Source organism: Talpa europaea (genome assembly GCF_964194135.1).
Source record: "Talpa europaea genome assembly, chromosome: 7".
In the NCBI taxonomy this organism is placed as follows: domain Eukaryota; kingdom Metazoa; phylum Chordata; class Mammalia; order Eulipotyphla; family Talpidae; genus Talpa; species Talpa europaea.
The window spans coordinates 70,718,534-70,732,559 of NC_140074.1; the positions used below are offsets into that span (position 1 = coordinate 70,718,534).

The 14,026-nt window shown below is 39.0% G+C and overlaps 1 protein-coding gene and 1 pseudogene across 2 annotated transcripts in view; both read left to right on the forward strand.

Annotated features, from left to right (window-relative positions):
- RECK (reversion inducing cysteine rich protein with kazal motifs) overlaps positions 1-14,026 on the forward strand; it is a gene marked incomplete at both ends in the record, with an annotated part of 70,879 nt that overhangs the window by 26,515 nt on the left and 30,338 nt on the right. The window contains 2 exons of the mRNA XM_084237648.1: positions 10,276-10,309; positions 12,477-12,674. Coding sequence (XP_084093774.1) covers positions 10,276-10,309; positions 12,477-12,674 — 232 coding nt within the window. The remainder of the gene's footprint in view (positions 1-10,275; positions 10,310-12,476; positions 12,675-14,026) is intronic.
- On the forward strand, positions 4,820-5,569 carry LOC311172692 (high mobility group protein B1-like; annotated as a pseudogene). Its single transcript has 2 exons — positions 4,820-4,895; positions 5,119-5,569. The product of its transcript is annotated as a high mobility group protein B1-like (transcript).

Consider the following 14,026-nt stretch of genomic DNA (forward strand, 5'->3'; position numbering starts at 1 on the left):
AATAAAATGACTTGCTTTAAAGATGTCTCTGTATTCATTTTATTTTGTTCCTTTTTCTATAAGTTAACCTTGATGTTAGAGTTACACCTGAAACAGTGATGAGAAAATAGCCCAGTGTAGAGAGGTGGGAGGGCAGGGATGTCAGGACCAGCAGGATTCTCCAAACAACTAGAGGTCTCCTACACCTCATGGCTTTGTCTGCAGTGGTTCTGAGAGTAGAGGAGACCGTCTTGTATGGCAGAGGACAGCCTGGGCTCTGTGTAGGCGGCGCTGAGGGATTAGCAAAAGGAGTTGTTTGGTGCTTTCCCCCAGCAAATCCTCAGGACCTAACTATAAAACTTCTTTTAGTTAATGCTAGGGAAGCTCTGAGAATTTCCAGGATGTAGTAAATGGAAGACTATGAATGAAAGCTCTGTAAATGGTAAACGCTATACAGGCATAGCATGTCAGAGTAGATTTGAGCCGTTACCTGCAGCTGATGAGCTCCAAAAAGAGCGAAACCTATTAGGTCCTGCAGTACTGGCTCAAGAGAGCATAAAACCTTGATTATGTTCCATTTGTTTGCTGTTTTGTCATATTTTATATTGCAGTTTGGGGAAGAGAATAATTCCTATTTAGTCTCCTTATGCTTGTGTATTTCCTCTAGTCCATACTCAGAAGTCACCTGAATGATATCCCAAAAGGAAAATCAAATCAAGTCAGAGGCACTTGTGATGTGGTGGAATATAAATGGCCAGGTGTTTACCCCTGAGCAACCTCATCTATTCTTGTAGTTTTATTTTTTTTTTTAAAGATTCATTTATTTATATAAGCACTGGGTACAGTCAGAAGCGCGGGAGGGTGAGAGAGTTCACCAGAGCTAGAGCGGGAAACAGACCAACGAAATACAATGCTGAGGGGAGCAGTGGGTTCGGCAGGAGGGGTCTGTGTGCCATGTGGGACCCTCGCCGGTGGCCGGGGATCGAACTGGTGCTGCAGAGACTGTGGGCAGCTTTGCAGCCCAGCGCTCAGCTGTTGCGCAACCAGGGGAGGCCCTATTCTTGTAGTGTTAATTGCCTCTATATGATGACAGCTCTAAAATCTCCTTTGCTAACCTATTCCTGAGCTCCCGATTCACTGCTAGATATGTATATATTTGATGTTCAACTGATATTTGAAAGCAGCCGGGCTGTTAACCCCTCCCTACCTTCTTTTCCCTCCACTCTGCTGCTACCCAACACTTTCCTGCCACTCCCCCCAACATACACACACACACACACACACACACAGACACAGACAAAAACTATTTTTCTCACATTTCTTGCTAGGTTTTTCCAGTACAGTTTTCCTAGATACATATACTGAAAAATCCTAAGAGGTGTATTCTAGCCTCTCTCATGAGTTCCCACAAATAATTGGATATCAAGTTCTAAATATTTATCTCTGTAATATATCTTCAATCACTCTCCAGGTCTTCTGTTAGGCATTACCATAAACCTTTCTACCTGCTTTCTGATTACTATAAGTACCCAAATGACTTTCTCATCTCTGATTCTCTTATCCACTATCTCTGCGTCTCCTAGAATGATCTCTTTGAAGACCAGATGTGGTTGTTCTACTCCCTTCTCTAAAACTCTTGAATGACTCACCTTATAGGTTGTGTTCCTCAGCCTGGTACATAGTGTTTCTGTGCATCTGGCTCCTGACTCTTCCTTCTCTACTTAAGCAGCATGCTACTTGTAATTTCCCAGATTGGCCTTGTGTTTTATTCATTGTGGTTGTACAACCTATTTTTTCTACAAGGATTCCCTCTCCTTGAGTTGATTCTATCACATTCCCCACTCCCACCACCATAATATGATGAAACAAACTCCTACCAGCTAGAGAGAACTGATTATTGAATGTGCAGCACTTTGTAAACCAGTTTTTAACCAGAAAGCAACTATGGTGGGGAGATTTACCCCATAGACATTAGCAAATACTAGAGATTAGGATATCCCCTACCTAACAACTCAGTTCCAGCTGGCATCCTTTGCCTCAAATTCTGACTCAGATAGTTCCTCTTTAAAACCTTTCTTGCTTAGCCCTCTTTTCTTGGTACACTAAGACTAATTGCTACTTTTAAACTCTTCATGCTTTATTATAACATTTTTAACTTTACAGTGCAACTCTTTGTTTACAAGTCACCTTTTGATGCTAAATTCTGAGTTATTGGGGGCAGAGTCCATGTCTCAGTTGTCTTTGTGTCTCATTCATAGACTCACATTGATTAAACTGCGCATCGAACTGTCTACTTAATGTGAATCAGGCACTGTTCCTGGGGTGCAAAGATAAAGGGATTTAGCCTGTATCTGCAAGAAGCTCATAGTCTAGTCCATGGGAAGAGAGAAATCCAAGTAGTCCATTACTATAGTGAGATAAATAAGTATATTTGTAGAAGTCTGTAGTGCCTGGAGGAGAAAACTTTGCCCAGGGTGCAGGGAAGGTTTCACAGAGCAGGTAAGACTTAAAAGGTGAACAAAAATTTGTCACCAGTAAATTAGTGTTTTTATAGATAAAATTTTTAATGGAAAATTTTCCCACTTGGATAGCTGACTTACACAAGGTTCTTTGTTTCAGAGTAAGAGATTTATGAGTTAATTCCAAGAATTAGACATTATTTAAATGGGTAGAGAAAGCATTGAGTACTGTATCAGTAGCCATCCCAAAACTGCATGGCCTAAAACAACAGTTTCTTAGTTCTCATGAATCTAAGAGCCAACTTGGAGTTTGGATGTGACCAGGCTCAGCCGATTCTGGCTGGGCACTCGTGCACCTGCAATCAGCTGGCAGGTTGGCCTGGACCCTGACTGGCTTAGGATGTCTTGACTAGTCAGCTCAGCTCTCTTCCATGTGTCTTTCCCAACCCTCTTGTGGCTAACTCAGGCACATCCCCATGGTGGTGGCAGGGGCTCCAGAGATGAGGTGGATACTTAACAAGTGTATGTTCAGGCCTCTGCTTTCCTTCAAGCCTGCCACTGTCCACTTGACCAAAGCATGACTAAGTCCAGAGTTAGCATGAGAGAAAGACCCAGGAAAATGTGAATAATTGGGGCTATTACTGCAGGCAATCTGCCATAGACACAGACTTTGTACCAAGCTCTGTTCTAGACGTTGTTTTAACCTGCATATTTTCCTTGCTAGTGAATTTGCTTCCAGCCAATTGGTTGCTCTGTGGTGATAATAAGCAAACTTCTCTGAACAATCTAGACTTGGTAATCTTATTTCAGTTTTGGGTGTTCATTTTTATCCAACTTTTGAAATGATGTGTATTATTTGGCAGGTTGAAGAAATCAAAGAACCAGTTGTATGATATCCATGTCAGTATAGTAAACTCTTCGTGTTCTAATCACATCAATGTTATGACAGCCTTGGTATCCACAACAAGTATAGGTTTATAAGAATGTCTATTTTTGAAGGTCAATTATTTAATTTCTAACTTAGCATTAGAGAAACTAGATTCTTCATAGGAAGTGGAAAACTTAAAACTGGGAGAAATTTCAGTCCATCTGTGAAAGCAAACAGATTTTATTTATTAAATCCTTGGGAACAAAGCAGCCCCTTAGTTTTAATTAGCAGCATTGGAAATAGGAAGCATAACAGTTCATAAAATGTGTTCTTTTGGATCTTCGTCCAGAAATGACTAAAACATCCCAAATTTAAACCTGGTGTTCTCTTTTTTTCACAAGTTTCATGTCATCAGTTTGTTTTCATCACTACCGCTGGGGAGAATGGGAAAGGGAGCTGGAAGAGCTAGCAGAAAGGATTGATTGAAACAAGTGGACAAGTGGAGAAATGTTGGAGAGGGGTCGCTAAAGTAAAAAAGTGGATGACAACTAACATAAACCTGCAGAACCAACTTCTAAGCAAGAGATTGAACCAGCAGAGCCTACTTCCCAGGTGCTCCCCAATGCCTCCTCTCCCCTAAAGGAAGGTCAGCGTGGCATGAATGATTACATAGACCTCCTTGACTTTGATTTAACTCTGTCTTTCAGTTTTTCTGCTAGATTTGGCCACAGGTTCCCTGCTCCCATAACTGGATGAAGGGCTTATTGCAGTGGGAATAGGGCAGGGAGCTGATTAATGAAGTAGTGACCTGAGGAAAGATGTCCTGATCGTGTGTGTGTGTGTGTGTGTGTGTGTGTGTGTGTTTTAAGATTTATTTATGCATCCAAGAACTGGGGTCCAGTTCAGAGTTGTGGGAGATGAGAGGACCCACCAGAGACAGAGTGGGGAACAGAACAGGCAGACTAACTGAAATACACTGCTGAGGGGAGCAGCAGGCGAGGTGGGCGAGGTCTGCTGCACCATGTGGGTTGCTCCCTGGCCGGCGGGGGATCGAACTCATGCTGCAGTGGCTGCAGATTGCTTCATAGTGCAGTGCTTAACCCCTTGTGCCACCAGGGAGGCCTTGATCATGTGTTTTTTAAGGGAAAAAAATATCAACCTCAAGAAGAAGTTTCGATGTTATTTGTCTACAAATTAAGTTGCCAATTTTAAAAATAGAATGATAACATAGATTACTCTGTGGACATAAATTCAGCCTTGCATGGAATGCATTCAGAAAAGCAATCCAGAGCCCTCTTACAGGACAGCATTGTGGCCAGCACTTGCAAACTGGCTCTGGTCTAGCCCTGCCTGCCCTTTGGTTACCGCTATCTCCAGCTCTTCTGTGAAGGCTTTTGGATTTGAAGATGTGTTAAGATCCTTCAACTCCAGTACACTTATGCGTTCTTTGGGACTCTGTGGTTGTGGGATAGCCTCACCCCAGGAGCACAATTTTGATCTATTTTTAAGTAAGATGCGTGGTGTAGGCAAACTGTTACATGGAGGCACGGGCAAATTGTTAAAAGGGGCTCCAAAGTACAACGCCTCGGGTACCTCCTAATGTTGCCACCAGATGGCGCTCTGACACTCGAAATCCTTGAGAATTGACTAAAATCCCAGATGGGCTGTCTTGAGAAAAGGAATCAGGCTTCTTCTGTCACAGCCATTGCAGTACTTTAAGCTCCACATATATAGTGCCAGAGCAGGTGAGACCTGGACAGGCACTGGGTGACTCTGCCTCCTGAAGAAAAATATAATTAAATGTGGGCAAAGTTGTTCCTAAGCCAAGAGGCAAAATGTCATCGTATGCAATTTTTGTGCAAACTTGCTGGAACAAGCACAAGAAACACCCAGTTGCTTCTGTCAACTTCTCAGGGTTTTCTAGGAAAACCCATGGAGACCATGTATGCTGAAGAGAAAGTTTGAAGACATGGCAGAAGCACACAAGGCCAGTTATGGAAGAGAAATAGAAACTTACATCTGGGGAAACCAAAAAGAACTTCAAGGACCCCAATGCACCCAAGAGCCGCTTTCAGCCTTTTTATTGTTTTGATCTGAGCGTCAACTCAAAATCAAAAGAGAGCACCCTGACCTGTCCATTGGTGATGTTGCAAAGAAACTGGGACGGATGTGGACTAACATTGCTGCAGATGACAAGCAGCCTTAGCAAAAGAAGGCTGCTAAGCTGAAGGAAAAATATGAAAAGGATATTGCTGTATGCTGAGCTGAAGACCCAAAAAAAGGGTCATCAGGTTGGAAAAGGAAGAAAAAGAAGATGAAGAGGGTAAAGATTATGAAGATGATGAATAAGTTGCTTCTGGCCCAGTTGGTGTATTTTTTTTTTTTTAATTTGGTCTATAAAGCATTTAACCTTCCTATAGACAACTCCTTTTAAAGAAAAAAAATGAAATGTAAGGCTGTGTAAGATTTATTTTTAAATTGCACAGTGCCCTTCTTTGTATAGTTAACATACTACCGAAAATGTCTTTAAATAACTCTGTCCTGGTGGTTTTTTTAATAGTCACTGACCTTTCCTGGCACAGTGTGGGGGTTGTAAGTTGGCATGGAAGGTTAAAGCAGCTTCCTGTTGGTGCACAACACTAACTAGTTTTATATGGGATTGGGAGTTTTTTACCTTCCATTGTTTCTGATGCAGCATATACGGAATAAGTGTTTTGTTAACTGAATACCACTCTGTAATTGCAAAAAAAAAAAAAAATAGTTGCAACTGTTTAATTGACATTCTGAATGTTTCTAAGTAAATACAGTTTTTTAAATTACTATTGTCCTTTTCAGAGGTCTGAAACTTTTCTTCTTGTGGAGACTCTAGTCTTGCTTTGGCCCATTTGGGATCAGATGAATTATTACTGATGTTCATTGTTTTCACATAGTTAGCTGGTACAGCACTTCTGGCTATAGATCCTGCACATTCCTGATGAAGGTAATAAAAATTGAGACAGTTTTACCCATAACTGAGACTCTCAAATTTTGATTAGTTGATGTCAAATTTCACATAGCCCAGTTACACTTATAAAGTGAAGAGTAAACAATCTTCTCATAGCTTGGGATTATTAGAATCAGACATTTTTTAAGTCAATCCTTAAAGGACTAACAAAAAAGTACATCCTAATATATTTTAATGAGGACCCTACATTTTTTAACTGCCAATACCCTGTAGTGGCAGTTATTTTTGTAGTTCCCACATTGAAAAATTGAAAATGTATCCCCAAGTTAAAAATGTAAAATACAAGATTGTCATATTACATTTTTTTGTCAAACTTAGTCATAGCAAAAGTTCAGAAAAAAAGTGCTGGCTATTAAATGTCTTCTTCTTATCTAGATATATAATCATTTAGGAATGATATAAACTAGAGTCTAAACTATGGACATTTTTAATTGAGGCAATTTTAAAAATCATGATACTGCATTTTAATCAAATATTTTTACCAACATTATGGTTTGCCCTTTTGTAAATCAAATAGACATAAAGGGAAGAAGATACTTAAACATGATATGAATTATTCAACTTAGTTGAATTTGATTTTTTTTTTAAACCCAAACTCATCCATTAGGATCAGATGCTTATCTGCTTAGCAATTTGGGAAACAATTTGGCAATTTTGTGTTTTTTGAGATTTTCATTCTCTTAAAGTGCCAGTGTTTTTAAATAGTATTCACGTAATTTTACATGCTTATGATGGAGTGCTGTTTTGTTATATAATTTTGAATAGGATTCTTTCCATTTTCGTCTGTTTATGTAATTTCAGGAGGAATACTGAACATCTGGGTCCTGGATAATATTCATAAAATATTTATTGCAGAGGTTTAAAACAAGGAAATAACTCTAAGTGAATTCTGTAATTAACATGTGTATGTCTTAAGCCCTTCCAAAACAATCACAGTTTAAGCAGTATAAAGAGTTGCGAATAGTTTATACCTTAGGTGTAATTACTTGAGATATAGTTACTTAAGGTACAGTTTCTATGTAGGTAGTAGGATCAGAGTCCATGATGAGTGTAAAGTAACCAACAGAGAACTGAATTCGCTGAACACCAGGATACAGTAGTTCCTGCTCAACCATGATTTCGCTTTTCTCTGTTTCTGATACCCCTGGCCAACAGTGGTTCACAAATATGATGTCCAATAAGATGTTTTGGAATAGACCACATTCACTTAATTTTTATTGCAGTATATTGTTATAATCATTCCATTTTATTATTGGTTATCATTGTTATTTTCTTACTATGCCTAAAATGTAAATTAAACTTTACCATAGGTACGTATATAAGTAGGAAAAAGCAGAATAGGGTTCAGTACTCTCTATGGTTTCAGGTATCACTGGAGGTCTTGGAATATATTCCCTACAGATAAGGGGATACTACTATACTTTGAAGGAAGGAACATTCTTTTAAACCTTAAAACTGGTAAAGATAAATATGTGAAAGCAGTATTAACACTAGAGATACTGACATGTACGATTATAAAAGTTTTTAGTCCAACAAACAAGGATAAACCTATGCATAAAAGACCTCTCAATGAACAGTAAACAAAATGAGAAACACTTACAGAGCATCTCTGATTCCTGGCCATCAACTGTGCCCTTCTACATCAAAGGTTGGCACACCTTTTCTATAAGTCAGATTGCAGAAATTTAGGCCTGCAGGCCCTGTGATCTCTATGCTCAGCTCTGCTGTTGCAGTGTCAAGTAGCTATGTGCAACATGTAAACAAACGAATGCGACTGTGTTCCAGTCACATCCATTTACAGTTGTTCCAGTCCATTTACAACACAGCCAGCAGGCACGACAGCCTGGGTGCCATCATTTTCTGTTGCCTTTGTGGATGGAAGCCCGGGGCCCATAGATTTCTTCTTTCTAGGTCTCAGACACTGGGCTTCTGTCAGAGTTATATTAGATGACCTCTGAGATTTTTAGGTTTTGTGTCCTTTAATATCTCTCTCTCTGAAACTAAGTGGCCACAGGGCTGACCCAGAGTAATATTTCTTTTATTTGTAAGGTCAGTTTTTTTACAGTTCAGCTTGAACAAAGTTGATGGTCTCTAGAGCAGGGTTTCTCAACCTTGGTGCTGTTGACATTTGGGGCTGGATACTTCTTTTTTTGGGGGGAGCTGTCCTGTGTATTGTAGGGTGTTCAAGTGGCATTTCTGGCCTCATCTGTCTCCTCGATACCAGTAATACGCACATTCATACCCCTTCCCCCTCTCAAATTGTGGCCAAAAAAAAAAAATGTCCCAAACACTGTCAAATGTCCCCTGGGAAGCAAAGTCATCCCCAGGTTGAGAACCACAGCTCTAGAGACTTTAAGAGGAACTGAAAGATACTAAAAGTTAAAATTGGGCTATGCAGTGCAGAACAGCCACCAAGATGGTAGATGCATTTCTTCAGATGTAAGGTTAAAAAAAAAAAAAGCCCAAAAGCTAAAAGGAATACCAGCTTATCAGAAAAAGAAGGGTAATAAAAATTATATTCTTCCAATTAAAGGGGATTAGAAAGTTGGTAGCAATTTGCTTTGTAATGTTCTTTTAGGTCATTTTATTGAAAGTGTGCCTGAAGCTAGTGAATCTGAGTAGAGGGCTCTCCATAATGCAGAGCTGAAGCTGTCAAACTAAAAGAAACACAAATGGAGAGAGATATTAAACCAATCAGTATTAAAGAGCAGCAGGACTATTTACTTTCTCTACCTTGTGAGCCTCATGAGATCTCTAGCAGAAAGAATTTGTGCTGGCTGAACTCACTACCCTTATCTATGGAGTCTGGGGGTTTTGTTTTGCTTTACTTTAAGTGAATAAAAAGTATGGTTAATTTCTATTGTAGAATATCGTTTAGTGGAGAAAATGAGCTTGGTCCAGCTACATATAACTGTTTTTATGGCTCAACGCTTGAAGCTAGGTTTTAAATGTCAGTGAATAAACCTGGTGTTTTAACAAGTCTGCATCACAGAGCCAGCTTGTGATTTAGCTGCAAGAGCTAACTCATCTCGACTCAAAAGTGCACTTGATTTCCATCTACCTTTTACTTATGCCCTTGTTATCTTAAGAATTCATTTTTCTTCCAGTTGTGAGTGACAAGGTCTGACCATCCAAATGGCTTTACAACGATGTTTTTCTCTTTGTATTGTTTTGCTCCTTGTTTTCCGTACACTTAGTGTCATGTTTTCTGAACAGTATTTGAGAGTTCTAGAAACACTATTTCTAGTCCCAGGCTCTGCTTTTGACATGCCTGGTGATCTTGGGCAGTCTCTCTCTCCCCTGTTGAGGAAACTGTTTCTTTTTCTGTAAAATGGTAGATAGATTCCTCAACTAACCCAAGGTTGGCTTCGTGAGAATCATCACTGTAGCCTTATTTAAAATACAGATTTCTGTGCTTTCTTCTCAGATTCAGATTCTGCAGTCTAAAGTAAAGACTAGGGAGCCCAGGTGATTCTAGTTCATGGTCATGTTTGAGGGCAATTAGAGATGATCTCTGAAGTCCTTTCCACTCTAAAATGTGACTATATGAGATATATATTTCCCTAAATGTCCTAACCTAATATGATTATTTTCTGGAAGCATTATTTTCTTGCAGGATTATTTACATCCTGCAAGAAATAATTAAGATTAATGTATTACAGTTTTCTCCACATGTATATGGAGTAAAGCTATTGGCATAGCTTTACATAAACTTGGTTTGCTATAATGTGGTCAGCTTATGGCTTAGGGTGATACTCTTGATCCCCAATATGTGTTAGAAAATGGTTTTCCTTTTCACCATATGTCATTTCATAGCCTCCTTGCTTTCTGTCTTGGATTTAGAGAAGAATTAAATATTTGATATCCTGTAACTAAGTATTTGATTTCCATGTAACCATAAATTGGAACAAAATTAGAAATTCTGTGTGGTTGTTAATTGCTGTTTGTTTTTCTTTAATTTACAGAATGCTCTTTTCAGTTGCATTAGCAGAAATGAAAGTAAGTATTTTGTCCATGGTTATACAAGCAGTCTACAGAGCAGAACACAGTGAGAGACTGTGATTTACCTGTTAATAACATGCCAAGACTGTGACATTAGGTAGACTGTTAGTAAGCCACCTGCAGGCACCTGTGGGCAGCGGGATTCTCATACCACTGTGTTCTAAATCCTTCAGGCGATTCAGGAATTATAACAATTCCCAAATCCTAATTGCAGATGTACAAATCAGAGACTCATGCTAGATGTGGAGGAAAATCATTTCCCACTTGAATAAATAGGATCGCTTTCAGAAGTAAAGCTCCCCAACATAAGGCATCCCTGGCCAGGGCCACCTCCCTGTTCATTCAGCAGACATTGTCCACTTGGTCTAGGCTGGCAAACACATCTGTAAGAACACAACCCATACACAAAGAATCCTGCGACATAGTGGATGTGGGATGATGTGGTGGTAAAGTTTTTCTCAAGTCCAGAGGAAGGTGAGATCACATCCTGCAGGGGTGCTTAGAAGTTACGTCATGGAGCTGGTAGCTGAGCTGGGCCCTGAAGGATGGACAAGATGTGAACAGTGGAGACTGGAGAAAGGGAATTCCAGGAGAAGGAGAGAGTTAGAGCAGTGAAGGTGGAAAACACAGCTGAGGAACAAAGAGTTGTTTTGATTAGCCTGGCAGTGAGGTGTAAGAATCATTACTATCTATACTTTATCTTCTACTCTTTCAAATATAGGCTTAGTTCAAGATTTCCCAGGTAGTCTCTGGGCAAATCTTATGTTCTCCCACATTGTTGAAGGAGCCAGCCTAGGGAGGGAATTGGGATATAGGCATCCTTGTTCTGTTCTCACTTGTCTTCTCTGTCCTCAGCCTTCTCCATCACCATCTCCAGTTTATCCTCATTGAGGGTGACAATGATAAATGTAGCCACTAACAATTCTTTTTTGTGGTGGTGTATGTCATGAATCATTGTATTGGACTCCTGAAGCCAATATAATTTTATATGTAGATTATATCTAAATTTAAGAATGTGTTCTTTGTGATGAAAATGAATAATTCAGCAAAGAACACAGTAAGTTTGGTAGTAATTTCAAGTCAGGACCTTAAATTGTACAAAATAGTTATGAAACAGTTTCCTGCTGCAGGAAACTCTGAGCTATATTAGTCAAGTCCTCATTTAGTTCATTGTATATGATTTTATCTTATCATTATTTCTGGAAGTTCCCTGAATTTCCTGCTCATTTTCTGGTCTGTGGAACTCACCAGAAACCCGATTCTGATTCCTTCTACAACATTTCTGATAATTATCAGAGATATCCTAGGTGCCATAGCTTTACCCTGGTTGCCTTCAACTTACTACAGAGCCCTTAGCCTCACCTTGCACATCTCCATTATAAATGCCACATCTGCTTCCACCCCTACCTGCTTGCCTAGTTAACCCCTGATACTTAAAATGGTACCCCTTGATTTTTAAAAATACATATATTCAGAATCATATTTATTTCACATGTGGATATTTTTATTTTTCAGTATTAATGCAGGGCATGTCAGCTATAAGGGAAGACTTTCAACTTAGGCACATTCTTGGAGAGGTTAAAACAGTAGAGAATTTTTAGGATTTTTCTTCAAGATACAGTTACATGGTTGTTAAGTATGAGACATCCCTGTTTCTGCTGATTCTATTTTATATATGTGAGTCATTTGGGACTTTATTTTGGTTTTATTTATTATGTTTTGTTTCGCTTTCCTTATAAATCTCTACAAATTTAATGTAGAAAGAAACTGTTGCAGTGGTCTCCACATGCACACTGTCACCACTTTGGCAGACAGCTTAGGCTATGTGAGACGGTGCTCTACAGAGCAGAGCATTTAACAGCCCTGACCTTTATGCCCCAAGTCATTGTGAAAACCAGAAATACTTCTGCCTGTGTCCAGAGTCTCCCTGGGGGATGATACTGCTCCTTCTGAGAACCACTGGGCCTGGGACCTTCTTACATGAGGGAGTGACCGCATCTTCCTGGGGCTGCACCACCAGTAGTGCTGATTCTGAGTATTTATATGACACAGTTTTACTTTCCAAAATCAAAAAGTCATTTGTTGTCCCATCATTATGATGATGATTTAATGTTAAAAAATAGCTGTTTCCATTTCAACATCATCTCCTTTTTCTTCCCCGTAGTGGGCTCAGTTTGTTGCAGTTACGCAGGCCATCACACAAATTGTCGTGAATACTGTCAAGCCATTTTTCGAACAGACTCTTCTCCTGGTCCATCTCAAATCAAAGCAGTGGAAAATTATTGTGCCTCTGTTAGTCCACAATTAATACACTGTGTGAACAATTACACCCAGTCTTACCCAATGAGGAACCCAACAGATAGTAAGTAAAAGGTCATGTGCCTTTCATTTCATTCTTTGGTAAAGTGATACATAAAAAGGTAAAAAAAGTCTTGTATGTATTTAAAGACTGGGTTATTTGGGAAGCACCAGACTTCCTTTGGTGTTTAGATTACTCAGATTGGTCATTATTGTCACAGCTACAAAGTACCAAGAAAGATGGAGCTATTGAGTGAATGAGGCGCAGGCTATCTATTCTGAGGTTTGCAAAATTCATTGGTTTGGATATGTTCCAGGGAAGTTGGTTTAGGACTACGATCATTTCAAATAGCCCTATCTTTTGAACTGGTAATTCCATTTCTCAGAATTTATCCAGCAAGAAAACTTACAAATTTGCAAAATTACATTGTATCTATGTATATAAGTGATGTTCACTACATGGGTGATAATAGAGAAAAATTATAAATAATCTACATATCCATCAGTAGGGTATTGATTTAAACTGATTAACTAAATTATGGTCTAAATATAACACTATAGAAACAACAAAAGAAAAAAGATATGTTTACATAGAAAGAAGTCCGAGATATAATAAGCAAATAAGCAAGTTGCTGACCTAACCATATAGTGTGATACGTTAGTTCCATATGTATTTTTCCACACTATATGTATCTGTAATGTTTGAATTTTTACCAATGAATTGTGTAACTTTTGTAATAAAAATATCTTGAAAATGAGAGGAGATTCTGATACTTTTTAAAATCAAAGCTTAATTCATGAACCAGTGCCTGATTAGGTCTTCAAACCTCAGCTTAGTTTGTCCACTATTCCCTTTTCTTCAACTAGAGGTGTTCGGCTTTAGAGAAGTGAACAACCAACCACACTGACAAAAGACTGACTTATAAGCCAGATGCGAGTGTTTTGATGTACACTGGGATATTGAAAGACATTTTTCTAAACTCAGAGGAAGTGCTGTGTGCCTGTTTGGCCAGCAATGAAAGCAGAGCTTAAAGACTTAGGTCATCTGTGCTGTCACTAGTGAAAATCAGACAATGATTGAAATGTTTACCACTAACAACCTTCATCCATTTTAAAGGCAGATCTGTCTTCACTGACATTCAGACCCTACAAATGTGCTGCTGAAGCTAAGGTATTAACAGCTCAGAAAATAAAAAGAGAAGAAAAGCAGAAAGATGTTTTAAGGGTAAAAGAAAAATCATTTCAAATATCTGTGCTAATCCATATAAGACCTGGAAAAGAAAGCTACAGATATGCCTGAATAGGTTTCTTAAAAAGTTAAAGGCATGAAAAAGCTGCTTCAACAAAACCCTTCTGAATTCTGTATTCTAGTAAAAGTGTTCTTTTACTTTCTGATTCTTTGTAGACAATTAAAGA